This window comes from Neofelis nebulosa, chromosome 16 (genome assembly GCF_028018385.1).
Source record: "Neofelis nebulosa isolate mNeoNeb1 chromosome 16, mNeoNeb1.pri, whole genome shotgun sequence".
Classification (NCBI taxonomy): domain Eukaryota; kingdom Metazoa; phylum Chordata; class Mammalia; order Carnivora; family Felidae; genus Neofelis; species Neofelis nebulosa.
In genome coordinates this window covers 47,223,216-47,239,506 of record NC_080797.1, presented here as the reverse complement: position 1 = coordinate 47,239,506, position 16,291 = coordinate 47,223,216, and the positions used below count along the sequence as shown (strand labels likewise).

At 58.9% G+C, this 16,291-nt stretch overlaps 1 protein-coding gene across 8 annotated transcripts in view; it reads left to right on the top strand.

Annotated features, from left to right (window-relative positions):
• Positions 1-435: 435 nt before the first annotated feature.
• The window catches only part of TSPOAP1 (TSPO associated protein 1), a 26,087-nt gene continuing 10,231 nt past the window's right edge, over positions 436-16,291 (top strand). For 3 of the 8 annotated variants that reach the window (XM_058705754.1, XM_058705747.1, XM_058705752.1), the window contains exons 1-18: positions 438-1,667; positions 2,471-2,578; positions 2,864-2,992; positions 3,572-3,751; positions 4,305-4,490; positions 5,749-5,826; positions 5,913-5,996; positions 6,211-6,300; positions 6,482-6,604; positions 6,861-6,965; positions 8,385-8,435; positions 8,841-8,861; positions 9,669-9,873; positions 10,484-10,656; positions 11,829-11,944; positions 12,231-12,340; positions 15,145-15,975; positions 16,123-16,274. In XM_058705754.1, the coding sequence (XP_058561737.1) occupies positions 1,332-1,667; positions 2,471-2,578; positions 2,864-2,992; positions 3,572-3,751; positions 4,305-4,490; positions 5,749-5,826; positions 5,913-5,996; positions 6,211-6,300; positions 6,482-6,604; positions 6,861-6,965; positions 8,385-8,435; positions 8,841-8,861; positions 9,669-9,873; positions 10,484-10,656; positions 11,829-11,944; positions 12,231-12,340; positions 15,145-15,975; positions 16,123-16,274 (3,078 nt within the window). In that variant the 5' untranslated portion in view covers positions 438-1,331. Of the gene's footprint in view, positions 1,668-2,470; positions 2,579-2,863; positions 2,993-3,571; positions 3,752-4,304; positions 4,491-5,748; positions 5,827-5,912; positions 5,997-6,210; positions 6,301-6,481; positions 6,605-6,860; positions 6,966-8,384; positions 8,436-8,840; positions 8,862-9,668; positions 9,874-10,483; positions 10,657-11,828; positions 11,945-12,230; positions 12,341-15,144; positions 15,976-16,122; positions 16,275-16,291 lie in introns of all 8 variants that reach the window. The other 5 variants (XM_058705751.1, XM_058705750.1, XM_058705755.1 and 2 more) reach the window with 4 other exon arrangements.

Here is a 16,291-nt window from a genome sequence, read left to right as displayed (position 1 = left end):
AGTTTCTATCACTGTCTCTGCTTCTATCTTCCTGTTTTCATTCTTTTGATTTCTCTGTCTCTGTCTCTGTCTCTCTCTCTCTTTGTTTCATCTCAAATCCCATTTTTTTCTCTACCTGCCCCTCTTCATGGCTGGCTCTGTCTATCTGTCATACCGCCTCCTGTCTCTGTCTCTACTGGTCCTGGGCTGGGGCCGATGTGGGGAGCACCATCTGCAGCCCCCTCGCCTCAGTACAAGGAAGGCGTAGGGGCGTGTGGGGAAGAGGGGTGGGAGGCCACATGTAGCGGGTACTGGGCTGGGATCCTGTGAGGAACCTGCTCTTCCCTCGGTCCCGACCCTGCCTGCTGGTCCAGCCCACCAGTCCAGCGCCATCACCATGGAAACCAGCAGCCGACTTCCTATTGGTGGGCGGGAGAAGACAGGGAGGGGGAGGGGAGGGCTGGCTCTCCCCTGCTCATCACCCCCATTCTGAGGCTCAGCCCTCCTCTGCGCCCACCGTCTCGGGGCTCCGGGACTGTAGGGGACCCTTGCAGTCCCCAGAGCTGAGGCCAGCAGGGACAGAGACTATGAGGCAAGCAGCCCACCGACCCAGGCCTCCTTAGGACCAGCCGACTGCCCAGCAAGCGGGAGAGCAGCAGCAGAGAGAGGGGCAGGAGATAAAGGACCACAGCGGACGGTCGAGGATCACCCCCAGCAGCTCCCGCACACCCTAGCCAGGCTGAGGGTCGTGATGGATAGCCAGACTCACAGACGCTGACGGACACACAATGACACCGATGCACACGGCTGCACAACACTGAGCTGCTCAGACACAACCAGTGACAGCATCACACACTGCCACAGCCCTGCAATCCAGACACCCACACACATACAGAAACAACTGGTAACTCTGAAACAGGCAGACGGTGACACACAGAGCCGCTACCCCCAGCACACACGAGTGGGGGCACCTGTCCTCCAAACACACACAAGACAGCGCTGACCTGAACAGACAGGGCTGGAGACACACACAAACCCTCAGCCAGGCGCTGCTGTTGGTGGCCTCTGCACATCCTCCCTGCCCCCACGGGGACACCCTCGCTCCTCCACACACCCGCGCACACACATAGCCACGAGCAAACATAGCTCGCATACCCCTAGCTTCAGCTCTGGAAGCTTGGACTCCTGCAGCCTCCTTTGTGGGTGAGGAAGAACAGCCAACCTCGGATGGAGCCTCGGTGAAGCCAAGAGCTCAGAGAGGAAAGGGTCTGGCCTGGCATGACCCTCGCCAGCCCCTCCATTTGGCTGGGTGATGTCCCCCGGCCTGGGTCCTGGGGCCCCTTGGCAGTATCATGGAGCAACTGACACCTCTCCCACAGCTGGGGGACCCCAGAGCCATGGAGCCGTGGGCCCTGCCCGCCTGGCAGAACTGGACTCCAGGCCAGGGGAGCGAACCCGGAGGCGCAGCCCCAAGCATTGCTGAGATTCCGGCAGCTGGGCAGGTTGGAGAGCTGAGGCCCGGGGAGAGCTCCGAGCCGGAGCCTGAGGGAGCCCAGAGCCCCGGGGCTATGGGGGGCATTGACCCTGAAGGAACCAAAACCGGGCTGAGCAGCCTGGGGCACCAAGCAGCAAGCTCCAGACCCAGCTGCCCGAGGCTGGAGGACGAGGAGGTGGAGGCTCTCCCTAAGGTAAGGGAGCTGGGGAGGGCTGGGGTCTCCAAGCTGGGGCCTCTACTGGCGCCCTCCAGCCTGGGCACGATATGTAACCCCGCTGCCCACTCCTCCTCTCCTGGCCTGTCTCTGTCTGTGGGTCCTTCTCTGTGACTGTGTGTCATCCCTTCTCTGGGCAGGAATCTCAGTGGCTCCATTTTTTGCCATATGTCTGTCCTTCTGACTCTCTGCCTGTCTGTCTACATCTGGCCCTGCCCCTGCCCCTTCCCTCCGTGAGTCTTTCTTTAACAGTCTGTCTGTCTGTGTCTCTTCCTCTGAGAGTCTCTGTCCTTGGGGGCTGGAGGATCCTGGGGGAGGTGGGGGTGGTGGGGGTGTATGGTGGAATCAGAGACCAGAGGAAGCAGATTCAGGGGAGGGGGCTCAGTGCTGGGTTGAGCCAGGAAGGACAAGGTTTGGGGTAGGTGTGAGCAGCCTCCTATAGAAGATGGAGGGACCAGGGCTTTGGGGGAAGCAAGGGGCCAGAGCAGCCAGAAGGAGCCTGGAGGGGTGGGGCTGGGAGCTTGAGCTGGCATTTCCCAGGGAGAAATGGGCAGAGATGGAAAGAACTGGGGACTAGCAGAGAGGGTCTCAGGGCTAGGGGAGGCCGGTGGGGGCCCCTTCTAGGCCTCCCATGCTCCCCTCTGAAGGCCTAGGACATGGGGGAGAACCTTCTCGTCTCCATGTCTCCTTAGACCATTGGGGGGCAGGATGCTTCCATAGGAGGGCTTTGACTAAGCAGGGTGTGTTTCTGAGGTGCCGTGTCCTGTCCTTTCCCATGCCAGGGCAAGCTGAGCATGGGCTTTGGGGACAGGCCCAATCCGGAGCTGCTGAGGGCCCTGGGGGAGCTGCAGCAGCGCTGTGCCATCCTTAAGGAGGAAAATCAGATGCTGGTGAGGCTTGGAAAGAGAGTCCTGGGTCCTGGTTGGGGCTGGGAGAAGGCAGACTCAGACACCCCAGCCCTCTGCCTCAGTGCCCTCCTCATCCCATAAAGCATCCCTCCAAGTGGGGGCTGCATGGAAGTGATATGATCCCAAGATGCAGAGAGGGTGAACCCCCACTTAGCGTACCCAAGGACTCCACTGTGAGCCCAGGGCTCCAATTCAAGTCCTGGACAGTTAGGATTGGGTTTGTGGGGTGCTCCCCGCACACCCCAATTCTGGCTGACCCCTTGTCAGAGGAAGAGCAGCTTCCCTGAGACAGAGGAGAAGGTGCGGAGGCTGAAGCGGAAGAATGCCGAGCTGGCGGTCATTGCCAAGCGTCTGGAGGAGAGGGCCCGGAAGCTGCAGGAGACTAACCTGAAGGTGGTGAGGATGGGAGGCTGCTGGATGGAGGCTGGGTGACCAGGGAGAGGGGAGCCAGGCTGGGCCTGAGGGATTGGGGTTCGGGAGTCATGGACTCCTGGCACCCAGGAAAGCGGGAACGCAGGGGCCATGGTGTAGAAAGGGCAAATGCTGGCTGGGCTAGGAGGCTGAGGGTTTCTGGAGTTACAGGAGGGAGGGAAGGTTTGGGAGTTCCTGAACAGGCGGGGAGCAGGTTTCTGGATTACCACGTGCTGGTGCTGGCTGCAGCCTCCCGCTGAGCTCATCTTTGGGTGAAGGGCTGGTGGGGGCAGGGATGGAGACCCATGACAGTGGCAGCCCTCAATTAGCAGCAGCCTTTGGGCTTAAACTAGGATGTGGAGTTAACCCTTCCAGTCCTGTCTGAGAATTGCTGGGATGGGGTCAAGTGAGGCTAGTGGTCCCCTAAAGCCCCAGATACAGGGTAGAAGCAGGAGGCCGTACTTCTAGGTTTTCATCCGAATCCCTCCATTGGGCGGAGCTGAGGAGTGGGGAGAAGTGCCCCAGCCCTCAGATGACCGTTGGCCTTACTCCTCCTCTGGCCAGGTGAGTGCCCCTGTGCCCCGTCCTGGGGCCAGCTTGGAGTTGTGCCGGGAGGCCCTGGCCCATCAGCGAGCCCGGGACCTCAGTGAGACAGCCAGCGCCCTGCTGGCGAAGGACAAGCAGATTGCTGCCTTGCAGCGGGAGTGCAGGGAGCTGCAGGCCAGGCTCACCCTGGTTGGCAAGGTGCGAGGAGGCCCTGGTCATCCCTTCCAGTTCAGCCCTCTGCAGGGCCACCTGCCTGGCTGGTGGGATGTGGACGAGATGTTGATGAGATGCAAATGAAGCGGGAAGGTAGAAGCTGCTGGGGAGTAGGTTCCCCTGGCAACGGCCCAGGTGGGAGCGGGGAGAAGGAGCCTGAACTGAAGGGGGTGGAGCTATGAATCCCAGACCTGGGAATTTCTGTGCTCCAGGCTTCAGGCTGTATGCCAGCGGGTTTGGCTGTACGAATCCACGCATACCTCACAATTGTGTGGAGCGATGTTCACAAGGCATTTTAGCACAGTGCCGGGCACACCGTGAGTGCCCAGTAAATGAGTTACTCTGACGGTCTGCACACGGGCTCGCGGAAGCATGTGGCTGTGCACGCGTGCACCTATGGCCAGGCATGTATGCATGGGAGGCTGTGCACGTTCCCGCGCATCGGAGCCGCTCCGGCACCGAGCAGCGCGGGCTCCGCCGGGGATGCTGGGGGGCGGGCGAGGGTTAGGCCTGACTCCTCTCCGTGTCCCCCAACCAGGAGGGCCCCCAGTGGCTCCACGTGAGGGACTTCGACCGGCTGCTCCGCGAGTCCCAGCGGGAGGTGCTGCGGCTGCAGAGGCAGATCGCCCTGCGCAACCAGCAGGAGCCACCCCCGCCGCCCCGGCCCCCGGGCCCCGCTGCCCCGGCCAGAGCAGGGGCGCCCGCCCCCGGCGCCCCGGGAGAGGTGAGCTCTGGCGCCAGGGCAGGTGTGTGGGCGTCCGGAGATGGGGGTGGGGGAGGCTCTGGTATCTCTCCCTGCACAGCGCTCGGAGCCCCGAGGACTCGGTGGTGGCGTGCGCGCTCCAAGGGCTGGGGAGCTTTCCCGACCCCAGGGGGCAGGGTCGCCCGTACCTGCGCTGAGCCGGACCCGGGCGACTCGGGGTCCGCCCTCCGCAGGCCTGCGCCCCACGGGGCCCGCCCCGTCGCCCCTGCCGCGCCGCCAGTGGTACGGCCCGGCCGCAAATCCGCGGTTGCCCTGGCAGCCGCCCGGGGCCCAGCCCGCGCCGCCGCCTCCCGCCGCCGCCGCCGCCGCCGCAGCGCGGGGACGCCCCCTTCAGCTCCCGCCTGGTCCTCCAGGCCCGGCCCTGGCTCCCCGGGGGTGGCGGTGCGTCCCCCTCGGCTCCAGGTACGAGCGATCTTCGCTGGGTGCTGGGCGTAGGCGGCCTCTGTCGCGAGGGCTTGGGAGCCCACTCCGGACCCCCAGAAGTTATAGGTCTGGCTCCTCTCCATCCTCTCTACTGGGTCGGCACCTAGGTTCACCTCGTTCTGGAAACAGGGGTGGGAGAAGGTGGATTCCATAGGGACCGAGGCCTCGGTGCGGGGTGGGGGTGGGGGTCCTTCTTGCTCAGATTTTGCCCCTCTGCTTGGCCCAGGGAGGGAGATGCGGCTCCCATCAAGGCCTGTCCTCCCCTAGAGTTTGCACAGATAAACCTGAAGTGCGACAGGGTGGGCTTGGGGGAAGCTAGGAGGAGGGTCTGGCCAGGCTTGCACTGCTCTAGGCAAAGCCCAGGTTCGGATGATCCAGAATTCCTAGCTCCGGGAGCACCGCATCCCTGGGGGCTCAGGCAGCCTCCTAGTTCTCTGCCAGTCACTGAAGGACACCCAGGACAGTTATTGAGTGCAGAGCAGGGCTGCTGTTGGAAGCTAAAAAGGGAAAGCTTTGGCCTGGATAAGGGACCCATCTCCCAGGGCACACATGGGTCTCAGGATCTCAAAGCAGTATGTCTGGAGGACACAGGGGCACAGCCTCTGCACTCCCACATCAGCTGGAGGCATGGGCAGGCAGCACCCCCTTCCCTACAGCCCCCATTCCTGGGCAGGGATCTCTTTGCTGACCGTGAGATGGCATGGGAGCCTGCCACAGACAGCCTGGGCAGAGGGGCAGGCTGCCCTGAGGCCCTGTTCTTGGGTGCCAGCCTCCCCACTGCCCCCTGCGTTTGCAGGCCAGGCCCCAAGAGGATGTGGAAAACCCACCCACGGGCCTAGGGGAGCCAGAGAAACAGCAGAGGGTGCAGCAGCTGGTAAGTCCCAGGTCAAGGGCTGGAGGCGACCAGGTGTGGGCAGGTCTGCCTTCTCACATGAGGAGCCCTTGGTTCTGACCCCACAGGAGTCAGAGCTCAGCAAGAAGCGAAAGAAATGCGAGAGCCTGGAGCAGGAAGCCCGGAAAAAGCAGAGGCGATGTGAGGAGCTGGTGAGCTCCCGAGGGCCTCCCCGAGGCCAGCCAGGTGGTGGGCTCCCTCTCAGCTCTGCTTTCACCCTTCTTGTCCTTCGGGGCTCTCCTGTCCTGTTTGGCGCAGGGTCCAGGTGGGGGAGGAAGACCTTGTCTGGGAGGGCAGGGTCCTCTGTGTGGGGAGAGGAGGGGTGTAGGTGCCAGACCCCCGCCCAGAGCTCCCCTGGTCTCTCAGGAACTGCAGCTGAGAGAAGCCCAGAACGAGAATGCCCGCCTCGTGGAGGAGAATTCTCGGCTCAGTGGGAGAGCCACGGAAAAAGAGCAGGTAGCGGTTCTGCCCACGGGCTGTGGGGCTGGGCTTCGCTGGGGCCCTGGTCCCTGGGCAGGGGGCTGTCTTCTGTGCCCCCTGAACTGGGCCAGAGTATGAAGGGTACTATTCCCCCTGGTGAGGGAGCTGCTGGGACAAGGCTCACACACCCAGCTCCCTGCCACTCCCCCCTCTCCAGGTGGAGTGGGAGAATGCAGAGCTGAGGGGCCAGCTCCTGGGGGTGACACAGGAGAGGGACTCGGCCCTTCGCAAGAGCCAGGGCCTGCAGAGCAAGCTGGAGAGCCTGGAGCAGGTGCTGAAGGTGAGGAGATTGCATAGGTGGGGGGGAGGGTCTTGGTCCCTGATGCAAGGAGAAAGTGGGACGGTAGAACGTGCCCTATGTGGGGCCCTGGGGTCTGAGCCCCAGTCCTGGCACCACCAGCCTTGCCCTTCTCTGGCCTCGGTTTCCTTCTTAACAGAAGGCATCTGGAACACATGGTGTCCAGAGCTCCCACATCTTAGATCTACAGAAATGGTGGAGCCGGGCTCTGGCCTTGACCCAAGGTCTTGTGTTTTAGCACATGCGGGAGGTGGCCCAGAGGAGGCAGCAGCTCGAGGTGGAGCATGAGCAGGCTCGGATCAGCCTGCAGGAGAAGCAGGAGGAGGTCCGGAGGCTGCAGCAGGTGGGGGCAGGGGTGAGGGAAGGGTGGTAGGCTGCTGGACTCCTCAGTCAGCTGCTCATCCAGTGAGCATTTACTGAGCACCCACTGAGTGCTAGGCTTTGTGCTAGGCACTGGGGACAGCGGTGGGGAAAGATCAGGTCCCAGGACAACCAGCAAATAAGCAGATATGCAAGTGAGGCAACCCCAGTCACTGACGGGCCCTGGTGGGGGGAAGTGAGCAGGGTGGTGTGACGGAGTGACTAGGGTGGGGCCAGGGGCCACTTTAGAGAGGTGGGCAGGGAAGGCCTCTAATACATTAAGGGTGTGAAGGAGCCGGCTGAAGAGCACTCCAGGTAGGAGAATTGAAGCGCAAATGCCCTGTGGCAGGAAAGAGCACTGGGGTCCAGACCAGTTGGCTAGATTATAATAGGTTAGAACAGCAGGAATAGGCAAAAGCCAGATCTTGTCGGGCCTTAAAGAAGAGTGGGTATTTTGTTCTCTGAGGGGTTGGAAACTGTTGGCAGGTCCCAAGCAGGGGAGTAGCATGATCTGATTTATCATTTTAGAAGATCACATGAGCAGCACTGCGGAGGGTGGATTGGGGGAGTGGGTGAGGAGGCAGGTAGGTGGTCAGCTGTTGGGGCTGCTGCAGTTCAGGCGGGAGATGACGGCCGTCTGGATGAGGGTGCAGGCGATGCAGGTGGAAACAAGTGGAAGGATTTGAAGTATATTTTAGAGATGGAATTGACAAAACTCCATAGGATTCTAGTTGAGCTCCTGCTTCTTTTAGCCATGTGCCGAGTAAATCCTAATGGAGTGTGGGGCTCTTCACTCTCTAGGAGGTGATGGATGAAGGGGCAACAGGTGTGAGAGTTAGGGAGTCCTGAGTTCTGAGTCCTGTCTTGGCTAACTTTGGGTTATGTGTTAAACATACAAGTGGACACTTCAAAGACAGTTGGATCTATGGGTTTGGAGTCATGGGGAAGTTGGCCGTGGAGATAGGGTTCGGAGTCATCAGTGTGTCCAGTCGTGTGACTAGATGGGACTCCTTGGGAGAGCGAAGAGTGTGAAGTGCCCTGTGCCCATCCCTGTGCCCTGTAGCACCCTAACACTCAAAAGGGGCAAAAGAAAGGGAGCAGGTGAAGGAGGCTGAGAAGGAGCGTCCCAAGAGGTAGGAGGGAAACCCAGAGGGTGGATGTCCCAGAAAGAGAGAAACAGTATCAGACGTGCCTCTCCTTGACACCGTTACCTTCTGACCTGAGGTATGGTTCTGGGGTGGGAATCTGGGAGGGAGGAGCCGTCAGCCTCCCCCTTCCCATCTCCCCTTTCCTTTTCTTCCCTCGCTTTGCCCTTACGGCTCCCCCCTCCCATCCATCTCCTTCTCTCTCCTCCCCTGTTACTCACCTTTCCTCTCCAACTTTTGCCTCCTCCTACCTGTAGGCCCAGGCAGAAGCCAAGAGGGAACATGAAGGGGCTGTGCAGCTGCTGGAGGTAGGGTCCTTGGAAGTGGCCACCAGCAACACCAGTTTGGGGAGAAGGCAGGGACATTCAGAGAGGGCTGGAATGGACTGTGTGGGTGTGGAGGGTGTGGGGTTAAGGAAGGGCCCTTAGGTGCTCCAGAGCCTCGGGAATCCCTTCCACTAGTGGCCTACTTCTTAGGCAGGGACACAGCTGGGCAGGGGCTCCCGGGTCTGGTGGCATCAGCCCCCACTACCCCCCACCCCCAGAGTCTGCCTTCACCTGAAATACCCTTCCATTTAGGAACTGCTTAGTCAGTCCAGGGAGCCGACCAGGTGGTGTCCACTTGGGCCCTTGCTCCCTCTCTCCCTCTCTGCGCAGTGACCCGCAGGGTGAAGGGTTCTAACCTGTCCTCTTTGCTTTCCTTTCCTGCCACAGTCGACCCTGGATTCCATGCAGGTACAGCCTCCTGACCCCCCACCTCCCTGGGTTGTCCCCTCCCATGCACCTGTCCAGGCTGCCTGAGCTGGGTCTCCTGCCTCAGGGCCCAGTGGTCCCAGCTCTCATGTGGAACAGAGGAGGGTGTAGCAGACCCGAGAACCTGTAGAAGGACTGGCATTCCTGCGGGACGTGTGGGCCACCTCCTCGGCCCAGAGCTGCCACAGTGCCTGGCAGATGCGGGGCTGACCCTCCTCTAAAACATAGCCCCTCGGACCATGAGGAAGTTCCTCACCAGTCTAACCCGTGACCCTCTTGATATTGGCCAGGAGAGAGTCCCAAATGTTGGGACTTTTCTGATACTTGAGAAAAATTCTTGAGAATTGGCTCCTTCCTGCCACAAAGATGTCCCTAGCTCCTGTGCAGGATCTCTCTTGAGGCTGGGGATTTGGGTCACTGACTGAGAGGGTGGCAAGCAGCAGAGCCAAAGAAACTCCTGAGGAGATACTGGCGGTGGAGCTGGGAGTGGGAGCCATTCCTTTTGGCCCGGAAGCAACAGGAAGGAGCGAGTGCCACTGCCTGGGGTGTGAGGGTGTGCTGAGTGGGGGGTGGGTTTAGCCCTTCTGGGGGAGGGTTGGGAGTGAAGGCCGCCCACAGCTCTGGTGTTTCACCCCCAGCTCAGACACTGTTAAGGCAGTGGGGCAGCCAGGTGAGGGCTGGTGCCCAGGCTTAGGGCTGGGTGGGTGGAAGCTGAAGCCTGGTGTGGGGGCTCAGGATGGACTGGGCAGCTTTGCTGGGCCTGGTGGCTTATGGGAGGTCTTGGCCCAGGTCCGGGTTCGAGAGCTGGAAGAGCAGTGCCGCAGCCAAACAGAGCGCTTCAGCCTCCTGGCACAGGAGCTCCAGGCCTTCCGCCTGCACCCTGGCCCCTTGGATCTACTCACCTCTGCCTTGGGCTACAGTACCCTTGGGGACCACCCACCACCCCCCTGCTGCTGCTCTACCCCCCACCCCTGCCGTGGGTCTGGCCCCAAAGGTAAGCGGACCCCAGTGACATTTTGTCTGGAATGCTTTTGTATAGAGCAGAGACTTCAGGGTCAGAGAAAGCGCACAACTCACCCAAAGTCACACGGCAAGTTAGGGCCAGGCTGGAATAAGGCTCTGATGGGGGAGAAATGAGATCACAAGAGTGGCTGTCCTGGAGTCTGGCCAGGCATCTCAACCACTGCTCCCCTCCTTCAGCAAGACCTCTGTGGTTATGGCTGGGAATTGGGCACTAGGAATCAGCAGCCGGCAGTAAGGGTTTGTAAAGAGCTGGGCTGGGCATCAGTCAGATCCGGAATCCCCAGCCCCTCTCACTTAACAGCCCATGTGATTTTGAGTGTGCTGCTAAACCTGTGAGCCCTGGTTTCCTAAGCTGTAAGATGGGAATAATTCAGTGCGCTTCATTGACCTGCTCTGAGGATCATGCGAAATAATGTATGTAAATCACTTCCACCTCTACTTAGTAAGTTTTCCTCAAATATTTCCCTCTTGTAAGGAAACGTGGCTATGGAGGGCCTGACCCCATATCCAAGCAGCCACCCCCGCCCTTGCTCCCTAGTCCCTCCTCAGGTCACAGATCCCATGTGCCGTCTTCTCTTTAGACCTTGACCTCCCTCCGGGCTCTCCTGGGCGCTGCACCCCAAAGTCTTCTGAGCCTGCCCCTGCAACCGTTGTCGGGGTCCCTCGAAGGACGGCCAAGAAGGCAGAGTCCCTCTCCAACTCCTCTCGCTCTGAATCCGTCCACAACAGCCCTAAGTCATGCCCCACACCCGAGGTCAGTGCTGGGGAGGGGCCTGGGGTTGGCCCTATTCTCCTCTGGGGTCCCCAGGGGTTGGGTGGCTGCTGGGCCTTGTGGGGGCCCAAGTTGGGAAGTGGAGCCAGGCCCTGGGAGAGAAGGGCCTGCAGATTCCTCTTTATGGGCCAGGAGCTCGGGTGGAGGCTGCCCTGCTCTCCAGGGCTCACCTGCCGGCCCTACTCTGGGCCACCCAGCCCCACCCCTCTGGGGCTCACAGAGGCCCTGGAGTCCTGAGCCGGATGGAGGGAGACGCTTGGGCGCCAGGATCCATATAATGAGACTGTTCATGTGAGTGTCTGTAGCAGAAGCAGATGGTTGTGTGAGAAAGAACACGGGTTCTGGGATTCAGATCCCAGCTCTGTTTTAGGCAAGTGGGCTTTGGCTTCCTTGTCTGGATTTTGGAGCTAATTGGACCTGCCTTGAAATGTCGTGAGGGTTACATGAAAAGATAAAAGGAAGAGCACTACTGCAGGACGCGCAGTAGGTGCTTAACGTGTGGCCGCTATTATTATTACCAAGTGCTTGATCACCTTGTCCCTCTCTCTACTTCTTCCTAAACCTCAGAAATCCGAGGGGGCAAGGCAGGAGCAGCCCTGCCGACCGGGGCTGGGGAAAGCGGTGGAACCCAGCCCCAACCTCTGCTGCCCCCTTGTGGGATGGAACGATGGTGCGGGCTTTGGCTGTGCCGTGGAGGGGCTGCGCTGTCTGCCCCCTGGGTGCCCCCCTTACGGGGGCTTCTCAGGACCTTCTGCCTCCTGACTTCCAGCTCTTCACAGTCGGAGTGCTTTGCCGTGTTTTTCCCTTAAAGAGACAAACTGCCGTTGGACACCCACTGTGCATCAGAGTGGTTGGCTTCCTCTTCAGTGGGGAACGTGGTCATATTTACTGGGATGGTACAGTAGAGGCCAGGATCTCAGGAGAGATCCAGGTTATACTCACTCCCTTTTGCCAGGGCAGCTTGGCTCTGCCAGGATCTGCTGGCTTGGGTGCTGCTTTAGAAAACACGGAGGCTCATTGCTGCTGGCCTTGTCCAGCATGTGCTGTCTTTCCCTTCTCAAAGTAGTAGGTCCTCTGGCTCATTCTGGAAACCTGCCTGCTTTGCCGTTGGCCCTTGAGCCTGGAGAGGACTGGCCCTTTCTGTTTGCCTGCAGGTGGACACAGCCAGTGAGGTGGAGGAGCTGGAGGCAGACAGTGTCTCCCTGCTCCCAGCAGCACCGGAGGGCAGCCGCGGAGGAGCCAGGATCCAGGTGTTCCTAGCACGCTATAGGTGGGACCCTCCCCTCGGCCCCCCATTTCCCTAGCGTTTGGGGTGTATGGGAGGAGGGGCTGGGTGAAGATAGAGGCTTCTGGAGGTGGCGGGCGTCGTTCAGGGATCCCAGTTGGACATGTCCTCTTTGCCCAGTTGGGCCAGGTGGGCACAGTTAGCGCTCTACTTGGCTGACGGTGAACAACCAAGTCTCCATAAAGGCCTAGTACAGCGGGAGAGAGGAGACGGGATGTGGAGGTAAGATGTGGGTCGCTGTCCTCTTCCTCCTCTGCACCTCCTTCAACAGCTACAACCCCTTCGAGGGCCCCAATGAGAACCCAGAGGCAGAGCTTCCGCTTACTGCTGGCGAGTACATCTACATCTATGGCAACATGGACGAGGATGGCTTTTTTGAAGGTAGGAAGGTGGCAGGGTTATTCTGTCCATCCCCCTGCTTTTGAGCCCCTCTTCACAAAGACCTCCACCCACCCACACGGTCTCCCTGGCATGCTCAGGCCACCAGGACGTTTCAGACTCAGCAAAAAGGCATATAGAGACCTGGCAGCCCACACAGAAGGGGTCTAGAAAAGGGAGCCACTGTCTGACTGCAGACCTACCCCAAGCAGGGCAGGGCAGTGCCTACCACAGTCCAGATGATGAATGGGGTCACGGGGAATTTTGGCTGAATTTGCTTTTGTGCTTCCAGACAGGGCATGGCAGTGCTTAACAGTAGTGACCTTGAAGTTGGGCATGTAGCAAAGATCTGAAGCTGGACTCCAGCTGGGCGTGGGGGAGGGAGAACTAGGGTCCAGAGCCCAGGAAAGGGTGTCAGTGAGTAGTCAGCAGGTGTCAGGGCCCAGGCAGGGCGTGGGCTTCAGGGCAGTGCTCCAGGGCCTGTGGGAAGCTCAGACACCTGAACAGAAGCCCCATTACTGAGACTGGGCAATAGGGTGGGGCCTGCCGAAGAAATGGTCTTGGGAGACCCAGGTTGGCCCTGGCCAGATAGCGGGGAGAACGGCCCTGGGCTGAGACTGGGTTGCGGTGTAGGCAGGGCAGGGTGAGGGCCATAACCAGGGGCGGGGATTTAGGAAAGAGGTTAGATCTGAATCCGTAACACCCAAAGCTTTGGGTTTGTAAGGCCAGGTCTTCAGTGCCCACTCAGCGTGCCTTCCCCGGGCCCTGCATCTGTTCTTTGAGTAGCTGCCGTGAACTGCGGGGGAAGAGCTAAACTCCTCAGAGGGATGGGTGACCGAAAGTGGGATTAAATATTTCCCAGAAAACGACTTTTTAAATGAAAAAAAACAAAAACAAAAACCCAGAAGCCAACAACTTTTCTTGGAGGGGGGCAGCAGGAACACAAATGTTCACTAAGCACAAAGGATTAGAATTTGAACTATACGATCTGGGATAGGTTTAAAGGCATGGAGACAACAGGGGCTGGGATGCCATGTTCGTCATCACACTTAGCTAAGCAACTGCTTCTTCTATGTCTGGTCCTGCCTGGACTGCTGTCGGTGGTTCGAGCTTCGGGAATGTGTGCCTGCCTCTGACTAGGGCTCCAGCGCCAGCCCATCAGGGCGGTAGATGTGCTTAGCGTGGAGGCTCCTACCTTCTTAAGTGTTAGTGCTGACATTAATATTCTCAGGCTCCCATGACAAATTACCAATAGAAATGTATTCTGTGACACCTCTGGAGGCCAGAAGTTTGAAATCAAGGTGTCGGGAGGGCCACACTCCCTCAGGAGGCCCTAGGGGAGATTCTGTTCCCTGTCCCTTTCAGCTCCTGGTGGTTCCAGGTGCTTCTTGGCTTGTGACCACGTCACTGCAGTCTCTGCCTCTGTAGTTACGTTACCTCCTCCTTCTCTTCTCTCAGTGTCTCTCCCTGTGTGACTCTTATAAGGACACTTGTCATTTGATTTAGGACCCATCCATATAATCTGGGATGATCTCATCTCAGGCCCCTTAACTTCATTACATCCACAAAGATGCTTTTTCCAAATAAGGCCACATTCACAGGATCCATGGGTTAGGATGTGGACATACTTTTGGGAGGTCACCGTTTGATTCACTACAAGTGCTTATATTCTCTAATGTATTGAAAATCACTATTGTTTCTTCAAGTTTCCATGCTTTCCCCCCACTCCTAGCATAAGCAGAGAGCGAGGGTGTTGGGGAAGCTGGAAGTCCCCCCACTGCAGCTCAGACCTGTCTTCCTCTTCAGCATTCTCTTTCTTAAACCCTGGCCTCTGCTTTCCCTTCCTCCTAATAAGGCATAGCAGCCATTGGCTCATCTGTCCCCTGGGAATCCTTTCCCTTCTCCCAAATTAGCAGTGACAGGGCATGCTGTGTGCCCACTTTCTTCCTTCCTTGACATCCCTCTGTTGTCATGTGTTCAGGGGAACTGGAACTTACCTTTGGTCAGCGCCTGGACTGACCACCAGTCATGTTCCTAGACACAGGCTCGCTATGGGTCCTCATCCCTTCTAGAACCATATGGGAATCTGTTCTCTGGCACTTAGGCCTTTTGTGGCTAAAGAGTCCTTCCCTTACCCTGATCAGGTGGTGCTTTCCTCTCCCTTTGAGGATGTCTGTTTTCCACAAAGGGAAGTTCAAGGGCGCCCCTGTCCCTACTACCCAGGCCCTTGGAGTTTGAAAGTTTTCAAATGTACAGAAAAATGAAAGAGTAATACAGCGAATACCTATATACTCACCACCTACGTTCAACAGTTGTTAACATTCTGCCATATTTGCTTTTTCCATCTGTAGGTTAAAAATGAAAAGTGATGTAAAAGAGAGTTGTAGACATCATGACATTTCGCCTAGCCCTTCTTCAGCATGCATCTCCTCAGAACATGGTTCTCGGAGAGCCTTGTGGTGCTAGCACCTGGGAGCTTGTTAGAAATGCAGACTCGCAGCCCCACCCAGACCTAACTAAATTAGAATCTGCATTTTAACAAATCTTGAGGCGATTCATATGCACATTAACATTTAAGAAGCGCTGTCCTAGATCACCACAGTGCTGTTATTACACCTACGAATATTAGCAATGACTCCTCTACTGCAGATGTTGAGTGTTCTTGCCTTTTAAAAGTGCTCACAGATAAATGTTGGTTTGGATCAAATGCTTAAGATCACCCACTAACCGTTGCTAAAATGCATTTATTGGACTGGTTTTTCTCTACCTCCTCTCTGTCTTCCCCTTCCCTGCCCTCCCTCTGCCAGGGGAGCTCATGGATGGCCGAAGGGGCCTGGTCCCTTCCAATTTTGTAGAGCGTGTGTCCGACGATGACCTCCTGACCTCCCTCCCTCCGGAGCTGGCCGATTTGTCCCACAGCTCAGGCCCCGAACTCAGTTTCCTGAGTGCAGGCGGGGGTGGCAGCAGTAGCGGGGGCCAGAGCAGCGGGGGACGCAGCCAGCCCAGACCTGAGGACGAGGCTGCGGGGGACGAGCTCAGTCTGAGCCCCCAGACTGAGGGCCTGGGCGGGCCCCCTGCTGTGCCTTACCCACGGGGTCTGGTGGTCCTCAGGCAGCTGGCCCACAGTGTGGTGCTGGCCTGGGAGCCGCCTCCTGAGCGAGTGGAGTTACGCGGCTACCATATCTGCGTGAACGGGGAGCTGCATCAGGCCCTGGGGCCGGGGGTGCCCCCCAAGGCTGTGCTCGAGAACCTGGACCTGCGGGCCGGGCCCCTCCGTGTTTCTGTGCAGGCCCTGACCAGCCAGGGCAGCTCCGACCCTCTGCGCTGTTGCTTGGTGGTGGGTACCCGGGCCGGGGTGGTACCTAGCCAGCTGCGGGTCCATCGACTGACAGCCACGTCTGCTGAGATCACCTGGGTGCCCGGCAATAGCAACTTGGCCCATGCCGTCTACCTCAATGGGGAAGAGTGCCCCCCTGCCCGCCCCAGCACCTACTGGGCCACCTTCTGTCACCTGCGGCCTGGTACTCTCTATCAGGCCCGAGTGGAGGCTCAGCTCCCACCTCGAGAGTCCTGGGAACCAGGCTGGGAAAGGCCGGAGCAGCGGGCTGCCACCCTGCAGTTCACCACACTCCCAGCAGGTATGCAGGCTTGCTTGGGCTTTGACGCTCCGTAATACTCAGAAGGCCAGACCGGGGAAGTGCATTTTCAGGGAAGTGGGAAACGAGGCTGGTGCCTCTGCAGGTGAGTGTCCTGCATACCTGGGTCTGGTACCGTCCCCCCCTCAGGCCCACCTGATGCCCCCCTGGATGTGCAGATTGAGCCGGGACCCTCCCCTGGAATCTTGATCATCAGCTGGCTCCCAGTAACAATTGATGCTGCTGGCACTTCCAATGGCGTCCGGGTCACAGGCTATGCCATCTATGCTGATGCGCAAAAGGTATGGCCTGGGGACTC